The 16,364-nt window shown below is 34.9% G+C and overlaps 1 protein-coding gene across 3 annotated transcripts; it reads right to left on the bottom strand.

Annotated features, from left to right (window-relative positions):
* Positions 1-1,726: 1,726 nt before the first annotated feature.
* Positions 1,727-13,325, bottom strand: LOC119987198 (ubiquitin carboxyl-terminal hydrolase MINDY-1-like). Of its 3 annotated transcripts, XM_038832015.1 has the most exons (13): positions 12,961-13,102; positions 12,491-12,588; positions 11,138-11,256; positions 10,968-11,054; positions 10,760-10,847; positions 6,684-7,722; positions 6,505-6,559; positions 6,331-6,412; positions 6,082-6,162; positions 5,488-5,592; positions 5,344-5,393; positions 4,899-5,016; positions 2,157-2,243 (listed from the first exon to the last, which is right to left on the bottom strand). In XM_038832015.1, exons 3-13 carry the CDS (start codon positions 11,143-11,145, stop codon positions 2,157-2,159), a joined length of 1,800 nt encoding a protein of 599 aa, XP_038687943.1. In that variant the 5' UTR covers positions 11,146-11,256; positions 12,491-12,588; positions 12,961-13,102. The 3 variants fall into 3 exon arrangements, with proteins under 3 accessions (XP_038687942.1, XP_038687943.1, XP_038687944.1); XM_038832014.1 differs by lacking the exon at positions 12,491-12,588 and having other exon boundaries at positions 1,727-2,243; positions 10,948-11,054; positions 12,961-13,325; XM_038832016.1 differs by lacking the exon at positions 12,491-12,588 and having other exon boundaries at positions 12,961-12,985.
* Between the last annotated feature and the right edge of the window lie 3,039 nt (positions 13,326-16,364).

Here is a 16,364-nt window from a genome sequence, read left to right as displayed (position 1 = left end):
TTTTTTAACTTTTGGGCAAGGTTATCAAAATCTCGATCTAGATCGTATGATCTTACGATCCTAAATAAGTAAAAGATCTTAATGTTTCAAAAATCATATTTTGATAAGATCGTATGAATTTACTGTCCGATTTTACAAAATGGGTTTTTTGATATATTTTTCAATTTAGATGGTGATGATTTTGAGATATGGAGGAGAAGACAATAAAATTATTAAAGGTAGTGTTAAGGATAATGGGGGTAGCGATTGGAGAGCATCCTACGGCTCGAGAAATTTGGATTTTAGTGATTGTTTTTTTTTTATGATATTGATTTTAATCACAATGTTAATAAAGACACTGATGAAAACAATGAAAAAGATAATACTGAAAATGAGGACATTCTTGCTATAAAAGGTTTCATTGGGTGGATGTGGGAACATATGCAAATGATTTTTTTATCTTCATTTATCTTGGACATTTGATAATCTATATAATATAAGTTCCAACTTGCAATATAATTATTGTAGTTTAGATTGTGTATCTTGCTTTTCATAATTTTTTGGAGGTGTTAGAAAATTACAGTTTTGTGCCATACTAACATGTCTATATGTAAATAATAATGATATTTTAATTTTTTAGTACATATAGAATGTTATATTGTGTTAGTTATTTATATAAAAATAATTTATTGTATTATTTTATATTTATTTTTCAAATTTTTGTTAAATCTTACGAGTTTATTATTCGATCTTGCCTGCCTTCCATCGATCTTATGTAAGATCCCGATTTGATAATCTTGCTTTTAGGCTTTAGCCTTCATGGGCCACGTCAGGGTACCAAAAATCAGCAACAGATAGACGATAAATTAATGATGATTAAGCTATACCTGATGTTAATTTGTGATCAGTGGCGGTTAAGATGGATGACAATTTCACAACCTTACTTTAGGCTTCATGAGCCACGTCAGGGTTACCGAAAATCAACAACAAATAGAAGATAAATTAATGATGATTAAGCTATACCTAATGTTAATTTGTGATCAGTGATGGTTAAAATGGATGACGATTTTTTTTTTTTGAGTACAAGTACAAACACAATATACGACACACCACCAGATCAAGCCTATGAAAGTACAGGTGTCAATAGGCCCCACGCAGGAGGCACAAATCAAGCCCACGCAGGGGCAAACTATCAAGCCCACGTAGGGGCAGACGAAGCCCACACACCTCCTTGTAAATATTCGGAGGAGGTGAGACTAGAACCCATGACCTCAGTCAGGGACACGCAAAGTCATTGCCACTCAACCAATGGATGACGATTTTTCGTCATAACAATATATAATAATGATAATAAACTCAAGAAATAAGAATGTTATTACAAATTAGTAAATTACACATTTGTTATGTTAATTAAAATAAACATATTCCAGTTAAAACTTAGAGAGAGAGAAGTATACGTTACGTCGTCGGCGCGGAAAGTGGTGGAGGGTGGGGACAGTAGAGCGGGAACCACAGTCCCAGCCGTAGCTTTGTCGTCTATTTTAGACCTTGGCCGCTACAAGACAAACCTATCCTTGCTTTAGAGTTTAGAGTGGTCCATTTAGACTTTTTTGTTTTCTAAGATAAATGATTTCATCATAAAACGAAAATAAATAAAAGTAAAATATAACACTTCCAGGAAAACACAGTGGCTCCACAACCAAAAAGTAGTTCGTGCAGACAGAGGGATTGCAAGAGAGATGATACGTCGTTGTTAAACTTTGTGGGTTCCACTGTATATATGTCCTGTCACCCTTTCGCCTTCTGTTAATTATATAATTTCCCACTAAAATTTCTTCATCTGTTTCTTCCCCCATCATTCATGAATCCTCTATGGAGTCATGGACCGACACAAAAGTACACTAAGAGCCAATTAGTGAGACATTTTGGGTGGTAATCAGGATTAAAGTCATTGATTACAGGAAAAATAGTAAAATACTAGGACCGAGTCAATGCAAATATTTGCATGCTTTTGGAAGAAATTATTTTTGTACATAAATTCAGGAGACGAAGGTTCGAACCCGAGTCCACTGAGCTACATGGGATGTAGAGAGAGGCTTCCCAATCCTGGCCTGGGAGGGGTTAAAGATGCAAACCATTTTACTCCCCAATCCCCACCTGCATGTAGGATGCAGCGTTCACATCACAATACACTTGTCTTTTGACTTGCTATCGGGCTTGGGGGATGAGGATGAGCTTCTGCCAGTACTGCTAGTTCTTGGTGCCTGCAAAAAGTTCCCTTTGTCAAAATCTAAACCTTTTGCTTGCCAGCAGAAAACTAAAGCAGAGCTGCTGCTGCTGCAACCAATTAATTAAAGGAATACAAGACAAAATTTTACATTCTACAAAACACTGCCACAAGTAAGATGCTGAAAATTGCAGAGCATTATTATCAACAGTGCAGGTGCTGCCACAAGGAGACTGATATTTATGTCAAAAGGATCCATCATGGAAGCTATACTTTGAATAAGTTGATTTATGAAACATTAGGACGAAATAAAACGACCTCCATTTTGAAACAGAAACTAGGCAAGGATGTAGTGGAGTTTTAAGAAGGAAATACATCTAATTATCTGTATTAAGAAGACCAAGTACGTGTGAGGCGCCATGACCAATGTAAAAACATGTGAAAATATGAAAAATATTTTCGAACACCAATTTATTTAAATAAAGGGAGACTAAGTAAGGGAGTCTTTCCCTTCGACGGTCCAGAAAGGAACATGTCGGCCTAACCTAGAAGTAGGAGTGGAAGGCTCAAGGTAAGCGAGGAGGAGAGATTGGCTTTAAGACCTCTTATTCGTCACAATGAAAGATGAGCCTATAAAATCTGCTCAGGACGAAGTCAATGATGTCTGTTTTATACATATGAGATTGTCTTAGTAATGATATTGCATTAAAATTTAAAACATGGGCAGCCTAAATTCTAAAATGTACATTAGTAGAACAAAGAAAGTATGTATGAAGTCAAAATTTAACAAAGGTAGGAGAGAATATGCGCTTATAAAAGTAAGGCAAGTGATACTAAAGAGTGAGAGTATTAAGTATATTGGATGACAGGAATACCGGAGCATGTATCTCATAGAAATAGAGCTAATTGAAATCTAGCTATAGTATCGAAAGTGATACTAAAGAGTGGGAGTATTAAGTATATTGGATGACAGGAATACCAGAGCATGTATCTCATAGAAATAGAGCTAATTGAAATCTAGCTATAGTATACTATGGTATTTATCTTTAACCGAACAGGTAAATTCTAATCACCATCAATTATTCTAGCATGCTTTTATAACACTGAATGTTGGGCCGGCAGAAGAAAAAAGCATCACAAATAAATGCAGAAAAGAAATCCTTCTGTGAATGTGACGCAACAAAAGGAAATATACGATACAAAACCAAAGATGCATGATCTAAGATAAAGCTAGTTCTAGTTGAAGCAAAAGTGAAAAACTCATGTAGGATGTATAGCCACCATATAGGTAAAATGCAGGAGTTGTATTTTCATAGAAACACGGAAACGTGGAATTTCTGTTTCCAACTTTTCTAAAAAGAAGCACGGGGGGGCCTCTCACGCTTGACATCACCTACTTTGACTTCGACTTGGGTATCAGGTGTAGGTTCTCTCCTCTCTGACTTCATCTTTCTTAGCCTTCTTTGATCAAGTGAGAGTCATCTTCAGTATAGGTCTTTGCCATCTCTTTCACTGCTCTCTTCCTCTCTCTATTACCTTGCAATCCTATCTCTCCTCCCTTTTTTTCTTCCTTGGTTTAAACTGTTAGACAAATATTCAGATCCATACATTTTCTGTAGCTCAGTCTTCATATTGTCCTCGAAAAGGAATCAAAATCAGCCATTTGATCTGTGTAGTGACTTTCCACTATAAACCCACATGTTACTCCCTCCAAACAATGAAAAACAACTGAAATAAAATGTTAAGAGGTAAATGTCCCACATCATCTAATTTGGGCGAATTGTATGTGTGTATATGTGGTACCCTCACCTCTCTAGTAAGTCCTTTTAGGGAGTGTATGAGCCACTATAAGCCAAATTTAACATGGTATCAGAGCGAGCCCCCTAGCGATGTGTTCTTGGACAGCCTTACCTCCACCTGTTTTTTGGGTCATGATTTTCCTGTTTGTTGCATTTGTTGGGCTAAAAGATCGTCCGGCCCACAAGTGAAGAGGGTGTTAAGAAATAAATGTCTCATATCGTCTAGTTTGGGTGAATTGTATGTGCATATATGTGGAACCCGCTCCTCTCTCTAAAAGGAACTTTAAGGGAGTGTGTGAATCACTATAAGCCAAATTTAACATAGAAAAATTATAAAGACCCACATGCTATGCAGGCATGCAGATTGGTAGAAAATTAGTTTTTTTTTTTTGGCAAACTTGATATTCAGTACTAAGAAAATAGATAAATCAAATGGAAGAGTACAACCAAACCATCAACCACATCTTTATATACTGATCGAGTCACCAGATCTAATCCAACACAACCTGGAATGCAACTCCGAAGAGTGCCACCCATTTGACATTTGGACCTACCACTAGTTGGCACCCAATTGAGTTTGATGGTCCTAGGTCAAACCATTTGGATGACATAGCACATCATTTAGTTAATTCAAGCATATAGTTTATTCTTTGCTTATCCATGGACCAATGTTTGGAGGTTTTTTCATTAGTCTGATGTTACATACGCACTTTTAAATACATGTATCTCAATATAGAAGGTAGATGCTAAACTGGTTACTAAAAGTTCAAGGCATCAAGACTAGCGACGTACCAAAAGTATTTAAATATCAACCACTAAAAGAACATGGACACAAGAAAACATGGTTCAAATTTTTTTGGTGGAAAATGAAAGAATAAGACAGATAAACCTACCTGGGGGCCTGTGACAAGTCTTGAACTATCATTAATGCTTTGTTGCTGCAAATTCTGTTGTTGTGGCTGTTGCTCAAACTCTTGTTGTTGCAGAGCTATTGCCAGCTGCAGATCAGAACTGCCATGACAATATATTCACTGTTAAGTACAAAGTTTATCCAAGGCAATGAATGGCCAATTTGCCTGATAATTCCCTTAAATGAATTACAAAAGCTTTGTCTATATATGCAAGAACAGAATATATCATGAGAAAAGGCAAAAACCAAAAGAATTTGGGCAGGAGTGAAAGAACCAAAAGGTTGAAGTGAGATTAATCTGAAAATCAGCTATTAGACTATTAGTATCTGTACATTCTTCTACCTCTTTCTTCTTTTGGAGTATTAGATAAATTATTGCTGCATTTCACATCTAAAAATCATTAAAAAAATGAAGTTCGAATATTTACTTTATGCCCAAATCCGCATGTGCTGCACCACCTACAGAGGCAAGATAGTCCTGAAGCATGCAAAATGAAGATCAGTTTAACAAAAGGCAAACAATGAGAAAGTCTGAATATATTTAAAAATGAAAGAGGATACTGGATACATACAGCAGTATTGGCAATAGCATTTCGTTCATCCCAGGTATCATTTCCATGATTGTCCACCTTGAATTCCTTAAAGTTACCCATCATGAACAAAGTGTCTCCATTGACCTGGAAAGCATGAGAAGCAAAAAAGTTAGCATCTCATACTTCAAGAAACAACATGTTCAAGAAGTAGAAAAAGAAGGCAGATAAAAAAGCATTCAATCATTTGCTTACATAAAGCAAAAGCATACAAGCAACTTCGGGGGGGAAAACTCCTCTGGAAGAATGAAATCAATTGCTTTAGGAAGCATATATTCTAAAATTTTCTTATCCAAAATATTCTATCAAGAAATCTCAGCAATGAACAACATGAAGTTTTAAATAAACCATCTTCAAGTAAGGTCGTGTCTACGTAGACCAACTACTTTCCTCACACAAACGGCAGTGTAGAAAACGTTGAAAAGAAAAGAAAAAAAACCAAAAGTTCAACTTCCAGAATACAGTGCATACAATTCATTCTAATTTAAACTCAATACTAAAATTAGTAAGAGAATCTCAAATACAAAGCCTCTTCTACCAACCCAGGCATAGAAGAAAAGTAAAGGAAACATGTACCTCATTTAGCTTCTCCCACACCAAATCAGGCTGATTTATGTATCCTTGGTCAGTGGCTAAGAGATATAGGTCACTTTCATACTGCAAATTGAATGGAGATTAGAACATGCAGGAAATTCCATAGATGAAGACTGAAGCTCAAAAAAATGAACACATTTCCTTTGAATTCTTCAGTGCGTCTAACGGATAGCTAATAAGTGGCAACATAAATAGTTAGATGGTTGGGATGCAGTTCGGCTTGTTGTTGACCTTAAACATGGTACTGAAGTGATTGTTACGGAAGAACACACAGAGTTCACGTTCTTTGAGACCATCTTGCAAGCAGAAAAGCCTGCAAAGGGGGGAAAATAAGCTACAGCCTGCAGAAGCAGCAACAAATACATTCCAGAAGTAATATCTACAGTCAGAGATGAGTCAACATACCCATAAAAGGTCAATTGACTAGCATTGTTTCTAAGAAAGTTCCTCATAAGCTCTCCTGAATCAAAAAATATGTAAAGTTTTTAGCTCAAGCAACTTTAGAAACATACTAAATATGATTGACAAACACATGATCTACAGCAGATAGTGGTCCCACTACTGCGTCATGAAACAACACTTACCTTGTTGTGCAGTGATTTCATCCTTAGATATCACTCTCGAGGCAGCCGAAGTGCTTTCATCAGCTTGTTCCGCAAGAACCATCTCACCTTCATACACAGGTTCTCGGTCTTCATAAACAGCAGCGGCCGAATCCAATATGCATTCTTCTCCTTCATACATAGGTTCACTGTCATCAACACTTGAAGTAATAGTTTCAGATACATCCGCGCATGATTTTCGGTCATTTGATGAGTCTGAATCTGCATTTTGTGCAGATAAATGAGATGCTTCTACTATGTCACATCCACTTAGGTCATCTGCCACTAGAACACTGATGTTTTCAACCCTTTCACCCCCTTGTGTAATTTCCATTGAGCTTTCGTCCACATGTGCATTATCTTTTCCAGGAAGGACCACTTTCTCAGTACCACTATTCTCAACTGCGTTGTTAGAAGGGACAAATCCTATAGGTTCTGCATCACTTGATACACCAAGTTCAATTAAATTCACTTTTGAAGGCAGAGATGCTCTTTCAGCCGACATAGTCTCAAAACATGCTGCATTATTAATACCATTGCTTGAAATTGTGTGATTGTCTGGTATGAATGGGTCAGGCAGACAAAAGCTTTGATTTTCGCTGCCAACATGCTGCTCTAATGAATCTAAAGGCGTGAACTCCTTGGAACAAGTACTTTCTCCCGACCTGACAGACATGGTCCCTTCACCAGCGTTGATCAAAAAAGAATCGACATCTGAAGCAGGCGGTTCAGCCTCTGACATTTTCAAAGCTCTCTGAAGCTCTGCCTCTTCTTCGAGGTCTTCTTTACTTGTGTTTTTACGATCAGAAACAGAATGAGGAGATTCATCAAATGATCCAACTTTTGAAAGGCACGGAGAAGGAACCCCAAGAGTTGCAGTAGTTGCAGCAGCAAAATCAATGGAATCTTCTTCAGGATTATTGCTACATTTCTGGTCTGCATTTCGTGTTTCCAGGGCAACAAGTTCACCTGTAAGTGCATTATACGATTTTGACCCAATGGCATTCGTAGTTTCATAATCCTGGCAAGCACCAGAAGAAAATTAATTATCCAACAAGGACAATATATTTAATGAAAGTTGACAATAAATTCAACTGGAGAGTTCCAATACTAGTTATATTTTAATATTAATAGTAACAAATTGTAATACATATAGAGATAAGTTGACTATTATACTCAGCTAGGCGTAATTATCGATGCTTCAACAGATCTCTGGATTCTAATGTCAGAACAGATGAATATTCAAGAAAGTGGAAAACTATACTACTAAAGCCGATTGCAAGTTCCCAAAACCGGACAACTAGATGTAAGCATTTTTTTTCCCTAAAAACCAATTTGGTTTTATGCCAGGAAGATCCACAATGGAGGCGATTTTTTTATTAGGGGGACTTGTAGAAAAATATAGACAAAGGGAAAAATACCTCTATTTAGTATTTATAGACTTAGAGAAGACATATCATTGGGCGCTTAGGGAAGTAATATGGTGGATTTTAGAGAAGAGACTATGATCAAGGATATGTTTGAAGGAGCCATAGGTAGTATTAGGACTAACAGAGAAGTTATAGGGGAATTTCCCATCACAATAGGTTTGCACCAGCGGTCGGTACTAAACTCGTTCATATTTGTTATAGTGATGGATGAAATCAGAAGACATATCCAATATGAGGTACCTTGATGCATATTGTTTCCAGATGAAATAGTTCTAGTGGATGAGACAATATTGGGAATTACTTCAAAACTCGAGTTGTGGAGGCATTGCCTTAGAGTCTAAAGGATTTAAATTAAGTAGGACTAAAAATAAAATATATGAAATGCAAGTTTAGTACAAGCAAACAAGGGAATGAATAAACAATTGAATTAGATGGGAGAGAACTAACAAAAAGTAAAGGTTTTTAAATATCTTGGCTCGAGTTTCCAAGATGATGGGGACATTAGTAAAGATGTGGCTAATAGGATTAAAACGGGTGGATGAAGTGGAGGAGTACATTCGGAGTTTTATCCGCCTGAAGGACTCCGAAAAGGCTGAAGGACTCCGAAAAGGTTGAAGGCATACTAAAAGATAACATATCCAAAAAATACATATAACAGAAATGCGAATGTTTCGTTGTATGTGTGACCACGTGAGGGAAGATGGTATACGAAATGAGATTGTTAGATCTAAGGTAGGAATGACACTAATTGAAGATAAGTTGTGGGAAAATCGTTTAAAATTGTACAGGCATGTACAACGAAGAGATAGCGGTGCAACGGTGAAAAGAATCGCGAGAATTTGTATAGGAGAGAGTAGGAAGCTAATAGGAAGACTTAAAAAGACATGGCTTGAAGTAATATGAAAGAATATAGATTTAATAGGAGTTGATGAAAGTATGATCCTAAATAGAAATAAATGGCGAAAACGAATACACTATATTCCCTTTGATTTTCTCATAGATTCATATTCCTGGTATTATGCGCATCAAGTCTTTAAGCAATCGACAAGTTCTATGGATATCCTTAAAACAAAAATATGTGATAGGAGAATTAAATTAATCCATGCTTTTGACTTAACTATTAAGTCACCGAATTTACAGGGTTTTAGAGGAACTTCGACAAGGGGAGAGGAAAATTGGAAGGGTGCGGTAGATGCTACTAAAAAACTTCTAAGTCCCAGGCATGCCATTCAACTGTCTCTCCCTCACCCATACATATGTGTTTAATATGCAAATTATATTTAGGTATCAGTAGGACTATTTTGTGGATTTGCTGAATTCATGTTGTTGTTTACACATTAAAAAAAAAACTTCAATGCTGCAGATAATTAAAAGCTCATGAACTTACACATGGAGTATTAAAAGACGGACTTGAAGAAAATTATTATTCCTACAATTGGAAAAGCGAAGGAAAATAAACCTAAAATTGTTGATAGATAATGATAGTGCCTTATGGTAGCTAAATTCCTAAACAACACATAGTTCACAAGAACCTTATAAAGTCAAAAACCACCAGCATTGGAAAAAATGCAAGGAGCTACGTAGGTCATGTCAGGTTTACAATTCAAATTCGACTTCATCATTCAAAACATCATATCATCATCATCGTCCTAGCCTTTACCCCAAAAGTTTGGGGTCGGCTACATGAGTGTATGAGAAAATCAATAGAAATCCACTACATATATTCGTTTCCGCCATTCATTTCTAACTAGTGTCATATTTTCTTCAACTTCTATTGAACGAGTCCTATAATTTGCGTTTAAAGGAGAAAATAACTCAGCACAAAATTGTAAGACTCATTCATTATTCTGTCATTTCAACAATCATGGAAACTTTACCAATTATCACAGCCTTCACCGTTAATAATTAAAGATTAATCATTTCGGATCTTCTCTATCTTAGTAGTGAATTTAGTACGGTAAACAATTATCCTTAACTGATTTTACACAAACTTCTATCTTTTTGCTAGATTGATAAACATAACCACGCAATCAAGTGGTATGATAAACGGAGTCTCACCCACCTCCCATTATATTGGGAGAGTCCGAAAGCCATTGCCACAAGCTTTTGAGTTAGAAAGAAGCCTTTCTCCTTACTATTATTTGAATTAGTAAGTCTATATTTTCCAAAACTTGATCAGAAATTCACCGTATCATTGAAAGGAAAGTTTTGTGACAGTAAATTTCTCCCCAAGATTCCGAATTGTTTTGTCATGAGACTACTATCAAATTATTATCTAGGAGAAAATACTAATAAGTATATTTGACCCCAGCCTCATCGATATTTTTCTTCAATTTTTGTTATTGATACAATTTATTATCCATATTTTCACCGGCTCTAGAAACTCTGTCATGGTTAGCTACCTTTTGAAACCATCTTGGATTACAATGAAAGGTAAACCTATTACCATTTCAAAGGAGGCCACTGCAGAAAAATCCTGGGTTTTCAAATTATGGCCAAGACCATCCCTAAATCCTGTAAATTTTCATTCAAAAATTTTTAGAACAACCTCAAATCTTATACTGTCCTACATCATGAAGTCTTAATAATTAAATTGAAACCTATAATTTAAGGCCTGAAAGAACATACCTGCGGATCCACTATCCAACCATGATATAGGGGAATGTCAAGTAGGTCAAATATGGCACATTCTCGGGTGAATTCAAAATCATCTATCCTGCAAAATTCATATGTACTCTAATTAGATCAATAGATAAATCCTCATCATTTCTTAACACAAAGAAACAAATGGAGAGAGAAAGAGAGAGAGATATAACTTCCTAAATTTTATATTTACATCAATCCCGGTAGCCAGTCGTGGAAGCAAATCAATTGCATCTGCAATGTTCTGTTGCTGATTTTCAACATACCCAGCATCTTTATTCTGCATAACAATAGAAACTAATCAATCAACTAAAAGGAGCAAAAGAGAGAAATTTTACAGGGAACCAATTTGGAAAGTTTTACATGAACATCGCTGTTGGAGTCGATTAATCGCTCAGCAACCAGAGAAAGCAACTTCTCCTGAGACACTTCGGCTATATCTGGACTCAAATTCAAATTATTCCTCAACAGAAGAACATTACCTATTCAAAAACCCGAAACTTCAGATAATGTTGCACGAGTCCATAATGACTGTCAACATAAATAGTTATGCACACTCCAAATTATTTCTAAAATCTTTAGACACATATTTCTGAGCAAGCAATGGACTCGGTAACATCAATAAACAATGGGGGGTTTCGAGACATGTGACACAAGTGTAGAGGCTCTAGTGTGAAAAGAGTTATTCCTTAACATTTATTCATAAAAAAAACGTTATTCCAACTGCTAAACCAGATCGAAGATTTATTTTAATAAGATAATCCTAGAAGTTTTTGGATGAGAAGCAACATACATCAGACACTCTAATCATGGTATCATACAGATCAAGTCAAAAAAAAGGTATAGAAACACAATCATTTGCTGGTGGAATCTTACATTCTCCACAACTTGAAATACATTAAACTATCAACGAAGAAGTCATCTATTTCCAAGACAGAATAAGACCTAATGGCTTACTTAAACTGAGATAGTGCTTTAAATATCGTCAAAAATGTTACCATCCACTTATTTCTCATAAGGTAACCACTTATCTCTCATAACAATCAAAGAGATTTAAGAGACAATGAACTAAGACCGCGGACCATGGGGACAAATCCATAATCCAAAGAAACAAATAAAGTCCAACACAGCAATTCAAATGTCAATAATTTAGCACAGAAAGGAAAAAAAAAAAGTAAAACATGCTGGAAAAGTGCTATTTCTTTGCAATCCTAAGACTTCTTAGGATCTAATAAAAAAATTAATAGACATAACACAATCTAAAAATACTGCAAGCAAAAAGTACAAAAAAGCTTAAAAAATCCAACAAAAGAGTGTCTACTCAACCATACCTATCATACTTTTCACATCCACGAAATGCAATCCCAATTTCTTTGACCAAACAACAATCAGCAATGGAATTTACTTTCTAATTTCCAACAAATGGATCCTTATCCGTGCTTAATATAATTGTTAGGCTATATATCTCCCAGTTTTGAGGGAAAAAAGGTTACAAATGTTATCGTACTAACCAAAATCTTGACTTAATATAATGTAGCCTAAGTCGGAAAGGAGTAATAATCCAAGTGTTAGGGTTCACCATACATATCACAGGGGATTGTTCACAAAATTCAAAAGAATGTAATCTACGATGGTAGATTGTCTTTTTCAACAAAGAAAAAAATTAAAGATGCACAAAGGAAGAAAGGGGCAGAGGGAAATGATTAAAAGACTTACTCACACGCCATGTCCAAAAGAAACTCAAAGTTTTGAAACCACCAACAGATGCTTATAAATTCGACTCATTATCACATCCTTAATAGGCATACGAAACCCTAGAAACAAACAAAAACATTGTGGATTGACAGCAATTCAGTTCCAACAGAAAACAATTGTAAAGCAATCGTTACTGATCAACATAATTGAACTTCCAAAAATCTCAAACCCTAGCAATGGATACACTAAATTAAGTAGAGCAGAAAAAGAAACTGACACAGAAATTCATCAACCGCGGCAAACTCTCAACTGCCTCAAGAAACAAAAAAAAAAAATTAACACAAACCTAATATCCTAAACATGATATATATATATATATATATATAATCAATTAATTTATTTTCATTTCGCCGCAATTTCTAATCATCCAAACAGATAAACAACAAGAATCCGAAAGCGCGCGAGAGAGAGAAAGGGAGGAGAATTGTTACAAATGGCGAGGAGAGGGCAGGGTCCATTGTCGTTTTGAAGAACGATAGGAGTGGTGCGGCCGAGGAACTGTATCGTCTTAGTCTTGTGTATGCACTCCTTCACTCCTTCTTCCTCTTGTTGTTGTGGCGGCGGTGGTGGTGGTGGTGGTTCTTGTCTCGGTTCTTCGCTCGTCGATGGAGAAGACGCCATTTCTCGATCTTCTTTCTCAACGACGACTCGTATCTACGGAGGGAAACAGAAAGAGCGTGTGTGGAGCCAATCAATATATATTTGGAAATCGTTGCGCGTAAGTAACGAGATTATAAATATAAAAGCAGTCACGGATCATACTTCATAGTTCTTTTTTTTTAAAAAAAAACAGGGTTTGGAGAGGATCCAAGAGGGTATGATTCGAATCTACGATTTAATGAGCGGATGATATCTCTTATATGTGGTGTGATTACCGTTGAACTAATGGCTCACTTGCACTTCATGGTTTATTTGGACAGCAACATCAAACTTCATTTTATTTTTTAAAAAAGGTGAATTTATAATATTTATTTAATTATTTTTTATTGTAAAGAAAAAATACTAACATTATTTTCAGCCAATAATCCACAAAACCGTTTGGTAAAACATTATTTCATTTCGAAAACTAGTTTGCTGCGGAAAATAAGTTGAGGCATAAATTGTCAAGTGTTTAGTGTTGATGCTAGTTGTGGAAATTTTATTTTGCTCGTAATTTTTAATTTTTTATAAGTATAAATTATTATAAATTTAATTTAATATAAAATTTGAAATTTAATATAAATTACAACTATATTTTTATAAAATACAAGTTAAAATTATTATATACAAATTTTATAATATTATATAATATGTTAATAAATCTAACTAAATAAAAAAAGTGCAACCACTTAACCATATGCTAACAATACATCAACTTATAAGTTAGTGGTACCATTATCTTGAGCCCGTTTGGTGAGGCGGCTAAAGCGGCGCCGCTCCACCAAACAAGTTGAATAAAGTAATGGTACCATTGGCAAATTACAAACTCCAATCTGGAGCTTGTAGTGTTTGACCGCCACATAGTTTAGCAATTTAATTTTTTTGTTTTTTTAAAATTTTTTATTTTTAATTATATTATGATTAAATTGAAATTCATTTTATACAAATTAATTTTCATAACTTATGAGCTATCATTATCTAAAAGTTTCGTCAAACACCTCTCAACTTATGAGCCAACTTCTTTTCTACAATATTTAAGCTAGCGTTCAAAATAAATACAACCGCTCTACCAAACGGAGCAATATATAAACCTATTTGACAGCGAGCTTATAAGCTAACATAACCTCTTATGCCAAACGGCGACCCATTTAATTTTGGTTGGGCAATAGTCTTTCAACTAACAAAATATGGCCACAAAATAATTTTGGTTGGGTAGTAGTCTTTCAACTAATAAAGTTGCACTCATTTTCAAAAATTGGCAAGTGGCAACCCATTTAAGAAGTTCAAAGATCCAGAAAAGTAGGCAGAGAGGTGAAAAAGCGAGTAGTGTGCGTGCTAGGGTTTTTTTCTAAACGAGAAATTTATCCAAGAGACGATCATATTGGACTCCGTCTTACATGATAAATCCTTATTACAAGACTTTCGGCACATAGAGGTGACTCTAAAGAAATTCTCTGAAGACTTTCCTCCTATGATCCTACTTTCTTTCTTGGAATATTATAATGAAAGGAAAAGAGAAAAGGAAGCTCAGGTCAGGTCATAAGTTTTGGGCCCATAATGGATAAGGGAGTCCAAAAAGGTATATTCCACCCACATTACAGGCTTGTCATTGAAGGAATCATGTCCCAAACATGTTATATGAATATGTATACGATGGGGGTGTTCCAACTATTGGAGTCGGGCTCGCCAGTATTAAGAATTTGAAACTTTAGAGTATGGGTCCTGGCCCATTAGCAATAATTGAAGACAGGGTCCAGGCTCTCCTCGAGTTGCATAATGTCATAAATCAAAGCCTGATAAGGTGAAAGCGGTCCGGCCTAGGACCCAACTTATTATTTTTTTCGGCTGATTAAGTAGGAGAGTTTCGGATGCGTCACTAAACCCAACTTATATGTTGGAACCCAATTCCTTTTTATTTTATTTTTTTTTTTTGAATACAGAGGATGGCAAGTTCGAACTCGAAACTTTTATGAGAAACCACACACAATTCTACATAATAATATGAAGAAAAGTGCTATCTATTACCGTCAAAAACATAACCAAAAATTTATAGGAGGCCAAAATTTGATGGGGGTTCAGGGGGAGATGCAACACTCATGAAATTTTTTTAAAGGGTTATTTTATTGACAAGTGGTGAGAAATAAACAAATATCTATATGTCAATGAATTAGACATCACAAATTAAAACAAAAATATTCAAGATAGCAAAAAAAAAATCATTTAAGTTGACTAGATGATCTTTCATTAAGTAGAAATCATCTATCATCATGTGTGAAAGTGTCTATCAATCACTAATTATAATTTCTATATTAATCAATAATCATACATATTATATATATAGTTATTAGAAAAACATAAGTATTTTTGGTAATATTTACATTATATTTATATAAAAAATGACATGTAGCCCATCTGTTTGGAAGCTCAACAGGTTTATAGTTTTATTTACATTCTTTTATATCATAATTCATTGTCCAAATTTTATTGTTTTAATATAGATTCTATTGTTTTTTAAAGCATAGTTTATAATTCATTGTGTTAGTTCTGAATTCATTTGTTTTCAAAATTTCATTTAAAAAAACAATGGAATTAAGATTTACCAGATAAAATTCATCGACAATGGATCTTGTTCGAAAGAGTTTTACGCGCTAATTCTAAATATGTAATTTTTTAAAAATTTAACATGTATTATGAGAGTTAAAACGTTTTAAAATTTCGTTTAAGACACTTGGGCTCCCATGGGCTATCAATTTATGGGCTGACTAGCACTATTGTATTTATATATAATGTGTAAAAGTAAATTTTCCAAAAATTTAAGGGCATACGGAGGGGAAATACATATATTTTTAAAAAGATGTATACATATACATACATATATATATCATATTAAAAAAATTAGGAGAGGCAAATACATGTAATTTTTTTGAAATACCACAGATAATTACGCTTGTGGTTGGAATCGAACTGTGGGCACACATGTACTTAACCCAACCAATGACCAACTAAGCAACTCTCGTTGGTTAAATACATGTAATTTTATAGAAAGGTATATTGTTTATATCACATGAAATATATATATGAGAAATTTTTAAAAATTTGGGGGCTTAGTTCTAACGTGGCTCTGTCACTTAGTGTCATTTTTTTTGAAATATCATTATTGAGAAATATGTTTCTCATCGGAATCGAACTTTGATCA

The sequence above is a fragment of the Tripterygium wilfordii genome, chromosome 20 (assembly GCF_013401445.1).
Source record: "Tripterygium wilfordii isolate XIE 37 chromosome 20, ASM1340144v1, whole genome shotgun sequence".
Classification (NCBI taxonomy): Eukaryota; Viridiplantae; Streptophyta; class Magnoliopsida; order Celastrales; family Celastraceae; genus Tripterygium; species Tripterygium wilfordii.
This window is presented reverse-complemented; position numbering and strand designations above follow the sequence as displayed.